The sequence below is a fragment of the Falco punctatus genome, assembly GCF_963210335.1.
Source record: "Falco punctatus genome assembly, chromosome: 3".
NCBI lineage: Eukaryota > Metazoa > Chordata > Aves > Falconiformes > Falconidae > Falco > Falco punctatus.
This window is the reverse complement of record NC_137582.1, coordinates 25347382-25368614: the sequence shown is the minus strand read 5'-3', so window position 1 is coordinate 25368614 and position 21233 is coordinate 25347382. Positions and strand designations below refer to the sequence as shown.

Here is a 21233-nt window from a genome sequence, read left to right as displayed (position 1 = left end):
AGAGTTTATACTTCAGCAGGTATTTTATATGATGGCACAGAAACAGTATTAAGTATCAGCATTCAGTGTGGAGAGTTCAAACCCACAGTTTTGTACGTATTTATTTTTATCTCTGAAAACACAGGCAGGGAATTCCACAGCATTGCAGGACAGGAAAGGACTGTAATCTTTAGGATTTACTGGAGCCCATGGTTATGAAAGAGTATTACAAGCCTTTCACACTGAATTTGTATTTGCATCAACAACTTTCTTGATACATAAAAATGCAGAGGATAGAGCTCTATCAAAGATCTTGATATAGACTCGGCAATAAATTTCCTAACTCTTAGGAAAGCCCACCACTGTGCCTTCAGAAAGACGAAATGTGGGAGGTAAATCTTTAATCTGTGACTGAAATTGCTGGACAAGAAAATTTGAAAGAACCTAAGAGAATCTGCTACAAAAAGGTATGAATGTTCAATAGTTCCAGATTACCACAGTTACATGCGCATACTACAGCATTCACAAAGAGTGTGGTCCACTTAAGCACACTTCTCAAACTGTTTACAACAATTTGAATGATTTGTATCCTAACTAAATTATCAATACTAAATCCAAACTTGTAAATTTCTACTTGCCAGGAGTTTATATGGAAGCTGGACATTGCACCCATGAAATACCCACCTTTATATGCATTGGGTACATAAGTGACTAAATCTCTACCACAAGGGAGTTAAATTGAAAATATTCCACAATTTTTCTAAATTTTCCACTGCAAGCTACATTTCATGCATCTGAATGGCAAGAACAGAAATATTGATTGGACAATTTGTAGAACTTCATACAGGCTCTTTTACCTTCCTTCCATTTTAGCAGTAAAACATTTCCCCAGTTGATCTGATCACTAACCCTGTTTTGGCTTCAGAGCTTGTTAGAAGGAATTGGAACAGCTCATCCACCTCAGTGGGCTGCAAGCACTAGTAAGTGTAGCTACCTTGTTGTAGATGCGGCTGAATTCCACTCAAAGATACCATGACACACATACCATGTCAACCCAAATCAGCCTTGATTGTAACCTTTTCTTATAATTTCCTGTAAAGCTGCTAATTTTGTAGGTTCTACCCCTCAATGCCTTTGAGAATTTTATTTAGGGTGCATATTAACTGTGCTGTACAATGCACCCCAGTTCCACTATGACTATGCATGCGTGTATGAGTATAGGGAGTGGGACAGGGACAAAGAGACTCCATTAACCTGGATAACAGCTTTTGGACAACAGATATTGTTTTCCAGATTGTTTCAGGGTCCTAGAGACAAAAATGAAGCTTGCACAGATTTAATCTGTAAGTTAAAACTATGTGAACTTTTCACACATACTGGGCAGTATGTTCAAGACATATTCAACAATACCAGAACACAGAGCAAACTTATTCATTTACTTATTCTAAGATTATTTCACCTTTAGCTTATTCATCAGGTTATGGCTTTACTCAGTACTCTGCAACTCTTTACACCTTTTTATGTCTGATCTCATGGTTGACCCAGCTTGATGCAGGAGGTTCAACCAGAGATCTCTTGAAGTTCCTTCAAACCTGATTTTTTTGTTAATCCTATGATTCTGAAATGAATGTCATCTTTATTACCTGTTGATCACTCACCTCTCCTACAAATCCTGAAAGCTCTGTAAGTGTTCAGTCTGCACAACTAAAAGTTTAATCATTCCAATTTAAAAGGTAGCAAAACCTCCTCTCTACCAGTGACGTGTCCCCACTTTGGGGTCTACAAAACTGAAAACAAATTTGAAACTACATTTCTTTTTTCAAATCAGTATTGACAGTTAAGTCTTAGAACACCATGATTAAAAAATGTGATTTTTTCTTTTATCTACTCGTGGTAATTGCTATAAGCTAGTCTCATTCTGAAAAGCTTGATAGCTATCTTCCACTATTCTGCCTGTATCACATCTATCATAGTTTGGCCATGATCTGCAATATTCAGAACAAGTAACACATTCCAGCTGATAGTTCCAGCTAACAATGCCATGTGTAACTAACTTCATTTAATTTAAATACCCATCAAACCAGCACTGGGTGCTCTGCCTGCCCGAGAGGTTTAGAATTATAATCTTACCTGCCATGCACAGAGCAATTAGTTATTCCACCATCACTATCATCTTCATACTGAAGCTCAAACTGGTATGGTTCTTCCATGAGGCACCTCTTTGAAAAAGCCTCAGTACACCCACAAAAACACAGTTTCACAGTCTACTGAGAGACCGATTGTTCCCACGGTGAGCCTTTCCTGGCATCCTGCTGCACAAATTACGACTGTCATAGTACTGCTGTATTTTAGCCTTGGCTGGCAGAGCAGAGAGAGGATTTCCCCTTCAGCTGGGATGAAATAGCTCTTTTTTCAAGTTAGAAAAATAAAGACTTTTGTGGCATGGACTACACTTACCTCCTGGACAATGCCTTACGGCCATTTTACACCGTCTGGATTCTGCAATGGTTGGGCACAGTATCGTGTCTTTTGCTGGCTTCTTCACGATTTGTCTTGTTCTCGTTTCCAGGCCCCACTTAAATCCACATGTTTTGTTATTTCTGCTGCAAGTTCCCCACTCACTCCACTGACCCACTTCACAGCCTTCTGATAAAGCAAAAGAAAACACCAGTGAGCAATTCTTCTGTTGTTTTTGTTTGTTTGTTTGTTTTTTAATTAGAATGCACTATTAGAATGCACCACATGAAAGTTTTACTGTTAATAGGCAAAAACTTTGAAACAAAATTAAAATCTCTTACAGAACCTGGAAGAATCTTTTTAGCCAGCACCAGCCGCAGCATAAAACCATCAGACTATCTATCCATATGTGCAGACATCAGGTCAGTCCCAAGTATTCAAAAATCCTCCTAAAATCATGAGATTGATTACATTTTTCCTCTTTTTAATTATTTGGTTGACACCTGGATTTGCAAGTTCATATTTCCAGGTCCTCTCCATAATGAAATGCAAAGAATATTCTTGAAAGAAAGAGTCTGTTCTGACACGATTACCAGGCTTCAAGATAAAACACCAAATTGTGAGACTCAGGAAATATTGTGAGAACTGCCAATGCTGGCTTAGAGTTATAAAGTAAATTTCTACTAAACCCCACTTATTTTGTGATTTCTATTTGTTACTTCCTAGTGGAAAAGGGGGGAGTTGCAGAGAAACTAAAAGTGAATTTGAAGCCCGGATGTTACAGGAACTCAATCTGCCCTGCCTCTGGGTTCTGGGCTTGGTAAAAGGCAAAATGAGAGTGCTGTTTTAAGAGGGCAAGAATGCCACAAGTGCATCACTGACTTAAAGTTCTAATGAAAAAACTGGCCTTCCTGAAATCTGACAAATTCTGATTTATAAATCCTCATACAAGGTGACTTACAGTTAAAAGGACAGACCTTTCTGATGCAGAACAGGGTGACATTCCCAATAATGCAATATTTCAAAGTTTGAAAGAAAACATTCTTGTTGTTATTATTATTATTATTATTGGTGGTATTAGTAGTAGTAATAGTAAAGAAATCCAGACACAATTCATTAGTGGATATTGCTTGATAGAAATCACCAAGCATCAGCTTAAAAATAGAGCCATATTTGAACCCAGCCACCTGCAAAAGAATGCTTCAGCAGCATTGCTGTACTAGAAGACTCACCCACACATTCCATAAGCTCTTCCAAGGCCGCAAATCCAGGGGGGCATCCTCGGAAGCAGCGGCCTCTGTGCGAGTAAAAGCCAGTTTTGCATTTGGTACAAAAGTCTCTGCTAAAGCAGGAGTCGCAGTTTTCTATTCTGCATCCTGAATCAAAAGGACCATAAGGGACAATGAGACAGTTAAGTTAGGGTAAGACTACAAAGGAAAGGACTTGTAAAGCAATAAAACAGAAATGCTATAATGAGGAATACTGTCATCCTGAAATCTATCTGCTGTATAAGAGAAATTACAGTTATCTGTAATTATTTATGACATTTCCCCCTACTTCCTTTTAGTCCTATTTTTTTTATATCAAAACTGTAGATAAAACTTCTCATTAAGTGATATTTGAGTTATTTACATCTTTTTGGAGGAAAAAGTTCAATATAAATTATTTTTGTGTTTAAGTAATTTTGAGGAAACTTAGAATCAAGAAATTATTTTGGGAAGTATGCATGTATTATAGGTACTGTCTTCAGTTTACTATTTGTCATTGAAAGCAGGATACATTCTTTTCCCATGAGTTTACCCTATAAATAGCTGAATGAATGCTTTCATGTATTATATTTGATGTCTGTAACTACACATATGCGTGTGCTCCCATGCAAAAAGCCTCAGTTTCTCTGATCCATAAAAAATAACCAATATTAAATGACTAAAAGACATAAAGCTATAATCAATAGCCAAGAAAAAAATAATACTATTGCCTATTGGATTTCTCTGAATATTTAAGGGAAATATTGTCCACGAGAGATTACAGACTCAGAAGCAGACCTTTCAGAAACATCCTATTCCATACTAAAACTTGGCAACTTGGAAATGAACTCCAGGGAAAAATATTCCAAATGTTAAAAAGTAAAAGTCATTACATTTGTAACAGTAAGGAACATTTCAAAATTAATTTTTAAAAATCTAATACTTCAGCTAACGTAACTTATATAAACTACGTTAGCTGTATCCTGTCTTCAGCTATCTGAAGTCACAGCAGGAAACATTTGTTATTCATGGCATGCAACAATATACTAATCTTTTTTGGTCACTTATGTCATTTATTTATTCTTCATTTTTTTCTAAAGAAAAAAAAAATCAAAAGCCATAAGGACTTCTAAAATGGCTGTTGGTAAATACCCATTAACAACACTTCAAATTTAGCCAATCTTTATAAACCAGAGTTTAATATTTGTTCTTGAATTTCAGCAGGCCAAAATCAGCTGTACCATAACACTTAAACTGGGTGGTGGTGGATAATTATTCTTTTTTAGCACTTAATGAAACATGAGGCTTTTTAGATCGGATTTCTTGTGGCATTGGAAAATAAATTAGGTGGATGGCATGAAAAGAAAAAAAAAACCATCCAATGTTGGTACATCTTTATTTGGTTAGAAGGAATGTGAACATCAGTTTGAAGTCTTGCACTGCCAAAGGTAAGCTCTGCAGGCTCTAGACACAACCACACAGAACCTGCATGCTACCAACCCCTGTATCCAGCACTTGTCTTCATACAAGCAGCACAAGTTGGGCTTCTTATCCACATTTAGTTTACAGGAACTTCCCAAGAATGACAATTACTTTTTCGTGAGGGTTGAACCAATCTCCAAAGAACAGGAGATCAATGCCTAGACAAGGACCCTGCAAAATCACTTCCCCAGATTAATGTGTCTGCAAGGCAAAGCAGTAAGGTGAGCTGCTCTGGAGATGTAGCTCAATAGTTAATTGCAAATCTGGTTTGTTACATTCAAGGTGGACTTCAGGTATTTTATTAATTGCAATGCTTGAATCAAACATCCAGTGGGTTTAAATGTTCAGAAAAAAACCCATTTGCCTCTTGTCCACCCACACAAGACAGTTCAAAAAGACATCAAGGTTTTTCCAAACCATATAGTCCAATGATGGGTTGCAGAACAGAACATTAAAAGAAAAATTAGCATCACGTGACTCTCCCTCACATCCAAGTGATGCAAGTATATATTTGAAATAATGTTTTAACTATTGCTTTCAAAACGTGCTGGGAAGCAACATGTTTAAATTTTATTCCATTTTAATTTTTTTGGGTGGAAGAGGGATTAAATGAAAAACTTTCAGTACAAGTTGCCTTTTGATAACATATAAACATGCTTAGCAGGCAAAAGCCTGCCTCACCTTACACGGGGGATATCCTCCATAAAACTATCACTATTTAACAGTACATACGTAATTACCTCATATTTAAACATTAAATGAATTAATCAACCTTCTTTCAGTTTCTTGATCATACTTCAAAATTCCCATCCTATTTGTAGTTTTTGCTTTCTCTTTTATGCCAGTTTTCTTTTGTTTCATAGTAGAGTCATTGTCATGAGAAATATATTCTGGAGGCATTAGTGGGGGGTCTTGGGTGGAGATTTCCACCAAGGCAGTTTATTTCCAATTTTTTCCTATGAAGATGAATTACTTCAAACATGAAATGTCTATTATTTAATCTTTATTAGATGCAATTCAGGGGAAAATACTGAATGCTAGGAATTCTTTAAGAATTCTGAAATTGAAACTTTGATTTACCAGACTGATATTCAGAACAATGCTTGGGGTTACTGGGTGCTAATCATAATGATAATTAACTAGGTTATAGAGATCACACTGTAGTTGAAGATCAGCTGGGAGTGACAACTCCTTTTTGACATCCTCCATACACTCAGTTTCAAATCATGAAAGTGCAGTTGCAGTGAAGCCTTGCACAGATCTTTTTATAAAATTGAAATAAACTAAACTGAAAAACTAAAGAAAAGCAGTACTCTAGAAGTCAGAAAAGCTAACTTTCTAGAAGTCTATTTTCAATCACAGGCTGTCACAGAAGTGGTTAAAAATTCACAGCTCCAAGACTTCACCTCCCAGGGGAAAGGGTGGAAAAGAAGTCTTTGTCTGGTGTAGCTAAGCTGCCCTCAAACTAGACACAAGTGCTTTGCTCAAGTATCTTCAATGTTCAGACAAAACAAAGCAAAACGAAAATGTATCCCTTTGACAGCTCTGTAATGTTGATATATGGGACAAGACATATGACTTCTCCAATGTAAAGTCTATTGGCTTTCTCTTAATTTAGAGTGCAATCTCTTAATTTAGGCTGACAGGAGAGTAAGAGCTTGAATGACTGACATTTAAATAGAGCACAGGGTGGACTACAGTATGTAAAAGTGCCTCCATGCTTGAGAGCAGTAACAGAATATGCCCAAGACACAAACTCCGTGAGCTAATACTGTGCCACTCCTCAGTCAATGGCCAGGAAAACTACCAAACTGAAGGACCATGTTCTTTGATTCTACAAAGCAGAAAAAGAAAAAGTATCAAAACATCTCTCTTTAAAAAGGCTAATGTCAGAAAAGAATCCAAAGACAGAAATTTAAAACATCTTTGATTTTGCTTACTGAAACAGAGTGGCAAAAGGTAAGTTATGTACAGGACTTAGGAGTCAAAGTCCCCTTTAATTTTTGGTGAACTCTAGCACTCCATGGCACTTCAGAAATAATTTTCTTCTGAAGTGTTTCTGTACACACACCAGATTTTTCAAAAGAGAAATAGCTCTGAGCCATGTTTCATTCAAGGTTAGAGCAACCAATCTGATCTGTAAGAAATGCATTTAGCTAGCCAGCAATAAAGCATTTGTATTTAGGCTTTATAATCTCATTTATATTGACCCAATTGTTCCTCTGCCATTTATCTGAATATCATAAAAAACCAAATCTGACTGATGTGGATGAAACCTACAATATTTATAGAAAATTACGTAAATGGTGCATTAAAGAACTCTGGAAGGAGAAAGCCCGGATTACAAATCATGCTTAAATTAGACTAACATTATAAGCAGATGAACCACAGTGATATTAAAAGATTTTTGTGACCTGCTTTGGCTTCCTGACAGTCATGATAAGCCACTCCCACTCATTCTTTTAAAATAATCACTAAAGAATTGACAGACTCACATTTTAGAGAAGGAATCAAAAGCCCAGGGTTCAAAATACAGATTCAGATATTGAATTAAATTCAGAGTCAGGCGCATATGCCTGTTATTGTTAAAAAAAAAAAAAAAAAAAAAAAAAGTATGTGTTCCTGTAAACAGCTTCTTTCTGTACTATAATTACACAGAGCATAATGTTACCAAAACAATTACTATCCTTCTCTAGTAAATTTAACACCAGCTCATAAGGTTTTGCAGAACAAGCTGAATTGCAGGGAAATACAATGCCTTTGAAGCTCAAAATAAAAAATAAAGTGCTTCATATTGAGATGCATGTGGTTCGTAGTTTAACATACCTTAACAAGAAGAGGGGGTTTTATATTAGTTTCTCATACTAAGTGCAACATGATTAATTTTAAGGTCAAAAGTTGTCTACCACAACTGTAAAAAGTAGTTACTAATTTGTAAAATATTTTTATGGATATGTATAATCTTGAAAATTTTACATGGGCCTTTTTTGCCATCTTTACAAAAGATCCATATTCTATAGATTTTCCATTGACACGTTGTCCCTTTCTAAACATAATCAATGTGATTAGCTATCCATCCATAACTCCCTTCTTAACAAAGACATTCTGTAGTACACATAGTGGAAAAGATAGCCGGTCAGCTCCTAGTAATGTTAATAATGACGATTCACAGCAAGTTCTGCTCTGCATGAAGCACAGACAGCAGTGAAGAGCAGTTGAGTATGGCAAAGGAAAGTGCGAACATGTGAAGGGATCTGCATGAGTGGAAACCAGTAACCACCAGCGTAAGAAAAAGAACTGTACTGAACTGTATTGAACACCATCAAGATGGAGAGAAAATGAACATATTTTGCAAAGAGAAGCTACAGACTGACGCTGGGGAAGGAAACAGGGCATTTCTAAATTGAAAGGCTTGGTAGTCTTTGCACTGATATTGGGTCCTTGCTTGAGGGATTCCTGTGTGTTTAAGAAGTCAAAGTAATACATGATGATTCACCACAGTTGGTGTTTTCCTTTTGAAGGTCAAATTGATGTTTCCATAGAGGCATCATGCCAGAGGAGCTTCCAAGCCTGTAACTTGTGAGGTTGGTTATCCTGGGGAGTGACAACTGTTGCTTGGTCCAAAGTACCTAATACTTTGGTCTTTCATACCAAGCTCTGACTCACAGCTCCCTACTCTTCTTGCCTCAGATATCTCTGCCTCTTCTACCCCAGGATTTTCTAACGTTACCTATCCCCAGATTGTCCCTATGCCCATGACACTCACTCCTTCCAACTCCTGCTCCCATCCCTCTGCTGCTCAGTAAAACAGCATTGGTGCTACAGATTTCACTTCATGCTGCCATCCTGACATGTCCATGGGTGCTCCACACCAATCTGTCACCGACCAGCACCACCTTCTGTGCTAATCCTCTCTAGAATTGCCTGAGGTGGGAGAGACTTCAAAAATCCAGACAAACTACACATTTTATAACTCACATTGAGGACACAAGGGCACATGATGGACAAAGGCTGTGACAGCCAACAAGAGCAGGAGACAGAGGCAAGATGCTGAAGAAAGCTATGATGTGAGTAATTCTTACAGTGGATGGAGTTTCAGCTGAACAACCAACAGAAAGAGAAGAGAGACTAAAACTTTCAGGAAAGTCACTGAGGAGACAGCAAGGAGAGGAGGAAAATCAGAAGCAAAAGAGCTTTAGCCTACAAGGTAATACCTATATCTATAATATCGATAAAGAATATCTATAATAGCTAATAGCTAGCTATTTAACCTCCTAAGCAGAGGTGACTTAGGCAGTTGCAGGTTTATTATTATCATCACCATCATTATCATTATTGAATTAAAAATTTTTAAGCTACAACTTTGGCAGGGGCTGAACATGAGTGCTAGAGAATGATACACACAGTCATTTGGCCATAACAGGTCCTGAAGTTTACCACAGGTCTACCATTTCATGGAGAACAATGCCTGGAATACAACATCCTAATTATATAATACTACAGTGAGGATATTTTTAAAATTAAATTCACTTAATAAACATAGCAATGTATTTCCAGTATGTTCTAATCTTGATTCATTATTAGTTGAGACTTTTAAATAAATGCCAAACCACAGTGTTTTCAATTAGTACTTTACAAATATATAATTGCCTTATTAAATCTAAATTGACTACAGATTTAATAAATCTTAGTTAAAAGCACTGTGATGATTTTTGCTGCCAGACAGATGGAACAAAACTTTTACTGCAAAATATACAGTAAAACCAAAAGAAAAAATTATCCAAATAAAATAAAAAACCTAAATCCATTTGAAGGAGGAAAAGAGTGGAAGAGATAAGGAAAAAAAATGCCTTTAAAATAATTATAGTAGACCTCAATTTCTGGCCATCCAACTTCATTTTCAAAATCCGAAATGCTATATTACACTTGTTTTTAAAAGATAAACCCATATTTGAAGAAAACAAACACAGAAATAATGAAAAGTATTTCTAAAAAGGCAGAAAAGTTATTTTATTTAAAGCAAATAGTGTTGCCCCTTTGGTAATTGAACCTCCTGACAGACTGTTCCAAATCTACTGACTACTAGAGTCTCAGGTCATATGCTTTGCTATACTGCATTAAAAATAGTCAAGACGTTATATTACTAACGTCTTCCTATTTTTTTACAAAGCTAAAAAAATTATTACCTTTCTTAATACAGTGAATTAGCTACATGTGTTTAATAAATGCTTAATTTGTTTAAAAGCTTCCCTTTATCTTGTCTTCACTGGAGGCCCATGGAAGGGGAAATTACAATTTTAGCGATGTCAGGCCCTTTTGTGAGAAAGAAGGTGAACTTAAACAAATGGAGTAGCCAACCATAGCTGAAGGGAGCTGTAATTTCTAAACTCTGAGTGCTGCCTCCCCCTAAAATTGTAGAGGTTACTATGGATACAGACCAAGCTGAAAGGTTGAAGAAAGGCTGATCCATTAATCAGACCAATGTTAAAGCAACCACCCAGGTGACAGATTTAATCTCACCCTTTAATTCAATTTTGTATTTTTCTCATTAGATTATTTCTTGTTGGAGCAGTTCAGTTCAAAGTCATTAATTATTAAAATTTCTTGGAAAACTAAAAAAGCGCAGCTTTTCTCTTGGGCATCCTTCTACAGAAGACTCAACACTTTCCAATTTCATATCCAAATGTACTGCATTCTTGTACTGCAGTGTTCAAGGTGAAAGTCATCTTCAGCAGGAAACTCTACATCGGTTTCTAAAGACAAACAGTCTCAAATTACATGATTCACTGTTACTAGAAAAACAGTCTAGAACCACTTAGCAAATTCAAGACACATACTGCTTACATGTTAAAAAGAAAATTAGTCTTGAAATTCAAAATTTCCATCATTTTAGGGTTGCTGTACTTGGCTGCAGTATTTATTGTGTTACATTTGGCACTATGTTTGGCTTTTAAAACAATGTCAACATTTTCCATAAAAATATGTTCTATATCTTCTCTCTAACAAAAATGGGCAAGTGTTCTAGTAATAAAACGTTAAACAGCTTTTGTGGCTATAAAGACATTAATAGGGCAGAAATCATTTCAACTTATGTAATTCAAGCCCTGCAACTCCCAGAAGAATTTTAACATAGCCAGAATTGTTATTATTTTTAGCCGAAATAATACTATCTGAGCAATTAAGTCTGTAACTAAATGTACCTAAAAGTATCTAACATCAAGTAGGAAGAAATCTATTCAATTTTTTAAGAATGTTTATTTTAACTCAACTTCAATCCACAAAATATCTGTGTATCCACAACACAATGTATGTGCCATGCAAGATCACCAAACCAAGAAAAAAAATGAAGATGTGATTTATAAATAACACCAGTTGGCAGTTAGACTAAAATAAAAATATACAATACAAAAATCATTGGAGGGGAACCAGGACTGGTCTGTAAATGCAACTGCATCATTATTGTCACAGGAGGAGACTATCAAAGGTATGAGGGCGAGTTAAATATCCAGCACTCAACACATGCCAATATGGGTTGGACACTAGTTGCATTTATGCTTTTTGAAACCAATCCTGCAATTCATGGAAAAAGGTCGCTTTCTGTAAATGGTAAAAATGAAAAAAAAAAAAAAAAAGCTATATTGAATTCACCATCCACCTTCTGCAAATAACTTCTTTTCTTTTTAAGAAAGTAAAGGACTAACAGTAGACTACTTTTCCTATCTCGGAAGCATAGTGCAGGCTGATATAGATAAATTCAGCTATTTCCCAAAGCTGTAACTATATTCAAAAATGTTTTTACATAGGCAAGTTTTTACAGCCCAGTTTTGAAAGGTTTAAAGTGAACACATTGCTGAATTCACAAACATGTTATGAAAATTAAGGCCAAGACCCTTAAATTACGCTACAGAATGGATACATAAACCATACACTGGTCTCATTTAATTTTTCATCAAAACCTAGCCACCTGGTATAGATTAGGTGGCACTTGGCAATATTACACAGCAGTTGGGAATACAACGTGAAGAATACCATATCCATGGAGCCCACGCAGGGAATGGGCAGAAAGAGGCGGGATGTCCCTGCATGGGCTGGGACAGATCCAAGCAGGGGCCGTGAGTGCTCCTCCTCCAGCTCACACCACCGTGGAGTGACCTCACACAGGTCTCACGGTTCTGTGTGATGTGAAGGCCAGCACCCACTCCCTCACAAGGTGGTGTGCCTCCGTGACATGCCACAGCCCTTAGGGGCAGAGTGCCGTGCAATTCACAGACGCTTGATCATTCTAGGAAGCAAAGAAAAGCTATTTCTCACTTCGGGTTCTTAGGTTCGGTGACCTAATTCTGGTTAGACCGTGACACACACACCCCATCCCAGAAATACGAATTAGAGGTAATTGTAATGATTAATAATCCATATGGGTAATACTCCACATATGAGCATATGGAAAAATCAGTATGAATCGGCGCAACTGCCAGACAGTGGTGAAATAATGTGTGGAGATATCAGAGCACTCATTGATTTTAACTGTTGTGCTTCTAGGCACAAACATGCAAACAGGGAATCTTGTTGCACATTAGCAGGTTGTAAATTTCCAAATAAAATGCAGTACTAAAAGTGAAAGGTTGTTTGTTTGCTTTTAATAGTACATGTGTTTTATTAAAATAGCGACACTTACATATTAAAGCATGTCTGGTGTGAGGTGTCTGGTCACCTGAAATTTGTGTGGGAACAAAAAGCATGACAAGAAGCCCACCCATATATTAGGGCATATACTGACTAGTACCTACACGAGGCACTGTTAAATTAATGCTAAATCCTTTTTATTTTCATATAGTGGGAATTTGTTTAGAGAAACTGGAGTATCTTCTTAAATCATTGTTCTTGGCTAAATTTCCCTTCTAACTAAAGCAATAATAACAATAAAAATAATAACAACACTAAAAACTGGGTTAATGCATTAACTATTCAATCTGCTTGAATGTTACATATCTTGGAATGAGCTGGGATGTTCCTTAGCAAAGACGTCTTATGATGATCTTGAGACATCTGTGAAAATACCACCATGTTCCACAACATATCATCTTAAAAACCAAGCATGAATTATGGCCTTCCTACAAAAGTGAATGTAAAGGTGCAAAAAAAACTCACTTGAACATCTGTTCATATCTGGCGTTCGGAGTCCATAGTACCCCGATGGGCAGGAATGCAAGCATTCACCGTATTGTCTCATTCCTTCTCTTCGTAGGAAGAAGAATAACTTGTGTTGGCATCTGATGCACCCATTATCCTTTGAACAGGACAAACAGCCTTTGCAAATTGGATTTGGTCCATAGCTAGCTGCAAAATAAGAAGATAAATTACACTTTTCAGATGATTTGGAAATTATTTTGGCTGGAGGTCCTCTCCCCTCTAAAGTGTTACTTATCTACTGAATGATAACATAGTTATAAAGGGAAGGTTCTGAAAGTGCACTCACTCTCATACATCTACTCTGGCAAGGAAATAAAAAGAAATGCACTCTCTACGTTTTTAATTGTATGTAGGGCAATTCAATGAATTTGCACACATTTAAAATAAAGGTACAGGCAAGCAGGGATCAAGTTATACAAAGTTCACCAGTATAACATAAATAAAACCCAGGTGCTGAATTCTAGTTGGAAGCTGAGGATGTAAGCACACAACAGCAACAAAATATAAGAACATCAGCACCCTGATATATGTACGTGGACTGACATGTCCATGAAAATCCAGCAACCACACTGATGAAAATTCTGGCTTCTGGAGACAGTAATATTAAAAGTAGAGAATTCTCCACAGAACAGGTACAGCACTAGCAGTGTGTGCTGTCCCATAGCTCTCAGGGTCCTAGAACAGCTGTTGTCTTGCAGTCTCTTCTTGGTCTTTCTAATACAAATGCCAAGACAATTATTTAAAAAAAAAAAAAAAATTGCAGTTCAAAGTTCTAAGAGACTTTTTTTACAAGTTTTTGCCCAAACCGGACTGAAAACAATTACCAAAGGAGGGCTTTTAGTGCACATTAATATTTTAAGTTCACCAACTGCTGTGCCTTCAATTCTATTCTCTGGGGTATAGAGAAAGAAAATATCCCTCTTTTTTCTTTTAAATTACTTGGGTGATAACTGCAACACAAACCTTAGCTCCATCACTGTTTGTCCTTATAAGCTTTTATTAACCTGCCTTTCATGCAGTTGCAGAACACTCCCCTGTCCCCATGGGCTGTCAACTCCTTCTCAGGGCTGAGTCAGCACAGCAGGTTACCAGAGGGAGGATGGCTCAAGACATTCCTGGAACCAGCATAACTTGACAGGTCTGGTTTAAATATTAAATTGGCTACAGGACTTGACAGAAATTTGCCAGTTCAAACCTGATTTACTGGAAACAAAAGAAAAAGTATTATGCAACAGAAGGAAAGAGTCTTTGGGGTCTCAAGAGGTTTTTAATAGAGGCCATTCTGATAGCAGCTGGCCATAAGGGCAAAGGCTGTGCTTAATTGTTGTATTTTAAAATATTTAAAAGTATTCACACCCTAACATAGTACTCTTGTACCTTCATCTTGTATGGATGGATAATAGAGATTGTTCAATGGATGGCTTTACCAGCAGAGCCACGAAAAGAAAAAAGGAAAAGCCCACCACCCTCTGGAACTAGTAGCTGATAAGCTTTACTCTCACCTTCACACATCTGCACACCACATTTACCACTCCCTTTCTGCTCCCGTTCCCCCCCCCCATGCCAAACCAAGTTCAGCACAACAGCATTCAAACTCCAGTCAGAATAATCCTAGTGGGTGGCAGGCAGGAGGAGAAGCTCAGTGATCTGGTGTGCAACACCTCAGTCAGTGGGACGCTTTCTGAGTGTTGGCATCCTCCGGCACCAGGCTCACATGGTGAGATGGGAAGAGCATCCTTACCTTCTATGGTATATGTACGATTCTTTGGCTCTGTTAACCTTTTTGTAATGACACATCTTACCAGACCAACCGCCTTATACTCCCTAAACTGATTCCCATCTCCTGTTTCCCACAAGACCTCAGATATAATTTTTCCTACAGTTCATCCTGCAACTATTCTTATTCACAATCCCCATCTTCAAAGACATACAAGAAGAGAAACAAACAGATGATGAGCTAGGCCTGGATGCATCCCTCATCTCACTGTTGGCAGGGATTGCATATCTGTAACCACATCAAATAATAAGTGACCATGTACTCCAAAGCAGTTGTTGCTTAACACATGGTGGGCAATCCTGTAGACTTCTGAATCCTCTTTTAGTCTCCTTGCATCTCATTCTTAGTAAATCTGTACCTCCAGCTTGTTCAAGGCTCCTCAGAGAAGCCTGTACTACAACAAAAGAACTAACAGGAACAAAGCAAAAGTAATGATGCAAGATGCCTGAATTTATTCACCACTCAGAGTGGGGTCTGGAGTTTGAATCAGCTGAAGTCAGCATCTCATATACAGCATGTATATGATTATGACTTAGAGCCAGGCCAATTGCTGAACAATACGGATATAGCTAAAGGCTTCTGTATGTACGGAAAAATATATATATGCATATAGCTAAAGGATATATATATATATATATATGGGTATAGCTGATGGCTACAGGACAACGGTTCTGCTAGCAACAGACAGGGTATACCTCTCAAAGCAGGCAAAGGATCTTTGCATAGGCATTAGCAGGGCTCACTGAAAGAGCTTTAATGAGATTTGAAGGGAGAAAGGGATAAAACTAGGCTCACTAGAGGTAAATCTGAGAGCAGCACACCAGTGTTTGAGGGATGGTGTGCTGGCAAGGTCCTTTGATCTGCCATCTCAGTGGAGGTAGAGGATGGTGATCCATGCAGCAGCAAAAATGCAAGCATTATTGATGCGTTTAGAAACCTCAGAAGACCCCGAGAATGGTCACATACGAATTAGGGCTTCTCCCCACAAAAAGGTGGTAGGATCAACAGCCCAGCTGCAGTGCATCTACACTAATGCATGCTGCATGGCCAACAAACAGGAGCTGGAAGCCATTGTGCAGCAAGAAAACTATGACATAGTTGCCATCACAGAAACACAATGAGATGGTTCACAACTGGCATGCTGCAATGGATGGCTATAAACTCATCAGAAGGAATAGGCAAGGAATGAGGTGCAGTGGGGTAGTCCTGTACATTAGAAAATGTTTTGTCTAAAGCTTCATGATGGTGATGATAGGGTTGAGCATTTATGGGTAAGAACCAGGGGGAGGGCCAACAAGGCAGGTACCACAGTGTGAGTTTGTTACAGACTACCCAACCAGGATGAAGAGGCAGACAAAATATTCTATAAGCAGCTGGGAGAAATCACACAATAGTTAGCCCTTGTTCTCATGGAGGACTTCAGCTGTCTGATGGAAATACAACACAGCAGAGAGGAAACAGTCTAGGAGGTTCCTGGAATGTGTGGAAGATAACTGCCTGACACAGCTGGTCAGGGAGCCAGCCAGGGGAGATGCTCTGCTGGACCTGCTGTCTGTGAACAGAGAAGGATTTGGGGGTCATATGGCGGTTGGAGGTCGTCTTGGGCATAGTGATCATGAAATGATAGAGTTTTCAATTCTTGGAGAAGTAAGGAGGGGGTTCAGCAGAGCTGCTACCTTGGACATCCAGAGAACAGACTTTGTGTTGTTTAGCTGACTGTTTGGTAGAGCCCCTTGGGAGAGAGCTCTGAAAGGCCAAGGGGTCCAGGAAAGCTGGACGTTCTTCAAGAAGGCAGTCTTAAAGGCACAGGAGTAGGCTGTCCCCATGTACCGAAAGATGAACTGGCAGGGGAGAAGTTGGGACTGGCTGAACAGAGAGCTTTGGCTGGAGCTTAGGAAAAACAGGAGAGTTTATGACCTTTGGAAGAAGGGGCAGGCAACTCAGGAGGGCTACAAGGATGTCATGAGGTTATGCAGGGAGAAAATCAGAAGGGCCAAAGCCCAGCTAGAACTTAATCTTGCTACTGTTATAAAGAACAATAAAAAAATGTTTCTATAAACACATTAGCAACAAAGGGAGGGCTAAGGAGAATCTCCATCCTTGGCTGGACGCTGGGGGAAGAATAGTGACAAAGGCTGAGGGACTAGCGAAGTGAGTGTCGCCCTGTACTCGGCACTGGTGAGGCCAGACCTTGAATACTGTGTTGAGTTTTGGGCCACTCGCTTCAAGAAAGAATTGAGATACTGGAGCATGTCCAGAGAAGGACAACGAAGCTGGTGAAGGCTCCAGAGCACAAGTCTGGTGAGGAGCAGCTGAGGGAACTGGGGTTGTTTAGTCTGGAGAAAAAGAGGGTCAGGGAGGACTTTATTGCTCTCTACAACTACCTGAAAGGAGGTTTTAGCAAGATGGGTGTCAGTCTCTTCACCCAAGTAACAAGTGACAGGACAAGAGGAAATGGCCTGAAGTTGTGCCAGGGGAGGTTTAAATTGTATATTAGGAAAAAATTCTTCACCAAAAGGGTTGTCAATCACTGGAACAGGCTGCCCAGAGAAGTAGCTCAGTCACAATGGCTGGAGGTATTTGAAAGACATGTAGAAGTGGCACTTAGGGACATGGTTTAGAGGTGGACTTGGCAGTGTTGGGTTAATGGTTGGACTTGATGCTTTTAAAGGTCTTTTCCAATCTAAGCCATTGTACAATTTTCAATAGTGTGGCTTGGGGAGCAGGGACTAGGCTCTGGAGCAGATACATTTATAGTGTCCACATAGGTCTCATGTCCACCTTCCCTCATTGACCCCCATTAACATTCAGACTTCTTGGTTACAAAATGTGTCTCAGTTTGACTCTACTGTCCAACTTTCCTTTATCTACAACTTCCCACATGCTAGTCTCCTCAAATTCCTCTTTTTTTCTATTTCTGGTAAGATGTCTTTGTTGATAACCCTTTGTTTTGCAGAAAAAAAAAAAATTAATTATGTTTACTTCTCTGGGCTTCAGCCATAGCTCTTTCCTAACATACTCTCACATGAAAAGGAGCTAACAGCAGAAAATGATCCTCCATTATCCTGTGCTATCTTTTGTTTAGAAGATGGATGGCACATCTTTCACAGCTTAAGGTCAAGACAAGATATATGAAAGAGTTCATTAATATAGTAATTTTTTAAGTTGTACATATTTATCCCAAAATCATAACTTCTCTGTAGGTTTCCCAAACCATGACATCTAGACTCTCCTTTATCTCCTGAGCAGTCTTAACAAATGACTTATAGATTCTATGCCTGTAATTTTTTCCCTCTTATAGGTACACTATGAGATTCAGTTCATCAAAACTTGTAAACTGCTCTGAAATACTCAAATATGAGGTACTGTAGATGCGACACATGTATTTTTACTTAAATGATTATTTAACTCACACATTGAACCGTGACAACAGCATTTGAGATGGTCACGTAGTTAATGGCCACAAAGTGATGACTCCTTGCTTTCCTAGTTGCTAAGTTTAAGAAAAATCTAAAAAAGCATCATATATTTTTATTTTCTTTCTTTACCACATTAAATAAATAAAAAAGATATCACTGAAGAATTATACAATAGTAAGGGGGAGATAATACGATTACTACACTGTAATACAGAGAGTAAACTTTACGAATGAATCTGAAAACTTCCCATTGTGCTGCTTAGGCACCAAACTGAATAATTTCCAGGTATTTTGCAGACAGTAAGTTGTTATGAAGTGTATACCACAGAATCGGTGCTCTTCTACTTTGACATTGCTTATGTTCTTTTCAGAGCTTCATGGGAAGCATCTGACTTCTGTGATCTGTCAGTTCAACTTATCCCGAAGCAGGGAAAATCATGAGATGCTCTACTGCTAAATTACTTGAACACTGAACATATACTTCAACAAATCAAATACCGTAGCACTGGTTTTGGTGTCACATAGGCATGCCATCTTGAAGATACCAACTTAACTTTCTCTCTTTGTACGTAGGCTCCCCTGTGTATGTTCTCCCCTATATTCACAGGTTATAATTAAATCCTACAAAATCTGCCCTGCCCCAAAGTCTTCCCTTTCCATCTTGGTTTCTTAACATAGCAAATACCATGTATTCTTATCACATACAGCTTTTTCAATTCTCATATAATTGCTTTTTGAAGGAAGAAATGAATGCCTCTATGTTCAGCAGAAACATCTACACACTTCCCTTTGAATTTCTTCATAACTTCTTTTTCCGTCTGTATTAGACTGAAAGAAAAAACAACAAGCTTACAAAACATGGTCAATCACATTCCAAGTTACCAGCTGCACCACACGCAATGTAAGACATCATGTTACTCATATCTATTTCAACCCTGCCTGGAACACCCTCCTCAACTCTGTGTGCCAGGCGGGCAAGTTTCCTTTAGCCAGATCCCTATGGCAGCCAAATCCCTATGGAAACTTGTTCCGTCCACAAGGCCCACAAATGTTAACCAGTGTCAGAGCGCTGCTGTCGTCACATCATAAAACTGCAAATGCACACATGCTCTAAGTTAGCACCATCCTCTGGGTCTCAAAGTGCATGATTGCCCTGCCTGTCTGTTAAGATTGTAAGGTCCTTGCAGCAGGAGCAATGTTTTGTGCAGCCACAGAAGTATGTACGCGGGTGTGAACACTACACAAAGACACAAACACACACCTTTATATGGGTAATGCATTTTCTATTCCTTCTGCTTGCCACTTCTACAACTACACTCTAGAGCATCTCTATATTTAAAGAAAAAGCATTTACAGACTTGATTCCCTATGTTGCTCTTTATTTTAAATCTGGGATTAAATTTGCCAATTTTGAAAAGGTTACTTGAGAACACAGACCAGTACCCAAACACTGAAAGAAACACTTCTGAACTCTAAGGGTGTTCAAAGTTTCATGGTTTGGATCCATATCAACTAAAATCAAATGTCAGCTAATTACTTTAACTCTTGTCTGGATCACATGTATTTAAGCCATATTGCTGAAGCAGTTTTAAGTGAATTGTTATGACTATTTGAAAACACAAGAGAATTAACAGTACAAAATGAATCTAGCATGTTCCCCACAAGAATACAGATTGTTCAGTAAGCAAGAGAACTAAAAGGATTTGATTTTCTTGATTACAGCCCATACCACAACAACTGCTACTAATTTACGTCTTCCTTGTATATCCACTCGTTAGGTGTCACAAACCTCTTTTGAACCTGGTGCTTGAGCTCACCACAAGAACCTGGTATTTCTACACTTCTGTGAAAAACAGGTTGAAATGGACAAATTAATCCAAAATCAACTGGAGAAAGAGACGGGTCTGGCAGAGAAACAAGCAGTAGAAACAATTATTACCTAAACATTATCTTTTTAGAAGGCCAGGCTAACATGCTCATTACATTCCTAATATCACTTGCTGCCTGGTCATCGTGTCACTATTTGGCAGTCTTTGTTTTTTTGAACACTCTAAAGTCAGAAACTGGGCTTAGTGGTACAATGGCCAGCTTAATGGCTCTCCTGCCATAACTGGGACTGCAGCCACCTAAATGCTGGTATTGGATTTTAGTTCAGATCTAGCAGGAATGTCTCCAAGACACTTCTCACTGTCAACAGGAGGTGTGCAGAGAGGACTCAGAGGAAGGAAGCAACTAAAAGACTACTACAACCTGCACTTACTGAAGAAAGACTATGTTTCATAATCCTGAATTCAATTAATGCTATAAAGAAATCCCACACATCTCAATAAAACCAACTAAAATACACTCATGCTTGGCATACGTTTTTAGGGTACCAAAGAATGGAACAAGGAATACAGCTTTACAGATACACCAATATTACACTGTATACCAATGTATTAACATTGTAAGACTGCAAGCTCATTATACTTAAAACACATCTGATGGGCTATGAACAGAAGATGTCCAAGAAAGATACCTATTTTTCACTAAATCTGTGTAAAATCAGAAGTAAGTTTTGAACAGAAAACTTGAATAACAAAAAAAAAAAAAAAAGAAAGAAAAACATTTACTAGCTTGTCTCTAGTCATTGTCTTTAAGAGAATTAAGAGACACAAAGTCAAAGGGGATTTTTATGAACAAT

The 21233-nt window shown here is 38.2% G+C and overlaps 1 protein-coding gene across 2 annotated transcripts in view; it reads right to left on the bottom strand.

Annotated features, from left to right (window-relative positions):
* RSPO2 (R-spondin 2) overlaps positions 1-21233 on the bottom strand; it is a 151976-nt gene that overhangs the window by 78201 nt on the left and 52542 nt on the right. The window contains exons 2-4 of one of the 2 annotated variants that reach the window (XM_080381573.1): positions 13314-13502; positions 3669-3812; positions 2437-2625 (exon numbers count right to left, since the gene is read on the bottom strand). In XM_080381573.1, coding sequence (XP_080237699.1) covers positions 2437-2625; positions 3669-3812; positions 13314-13502 — 522 coding nt within the window. Of the gene's footprint in view, positions 1-2436; positions 2626-3668; positions 3813-13313; positions 14559-21233 lie in introns of both variants that reach the window. The other variant, XM_080381574.1, reaches the window with a different exon arrangement.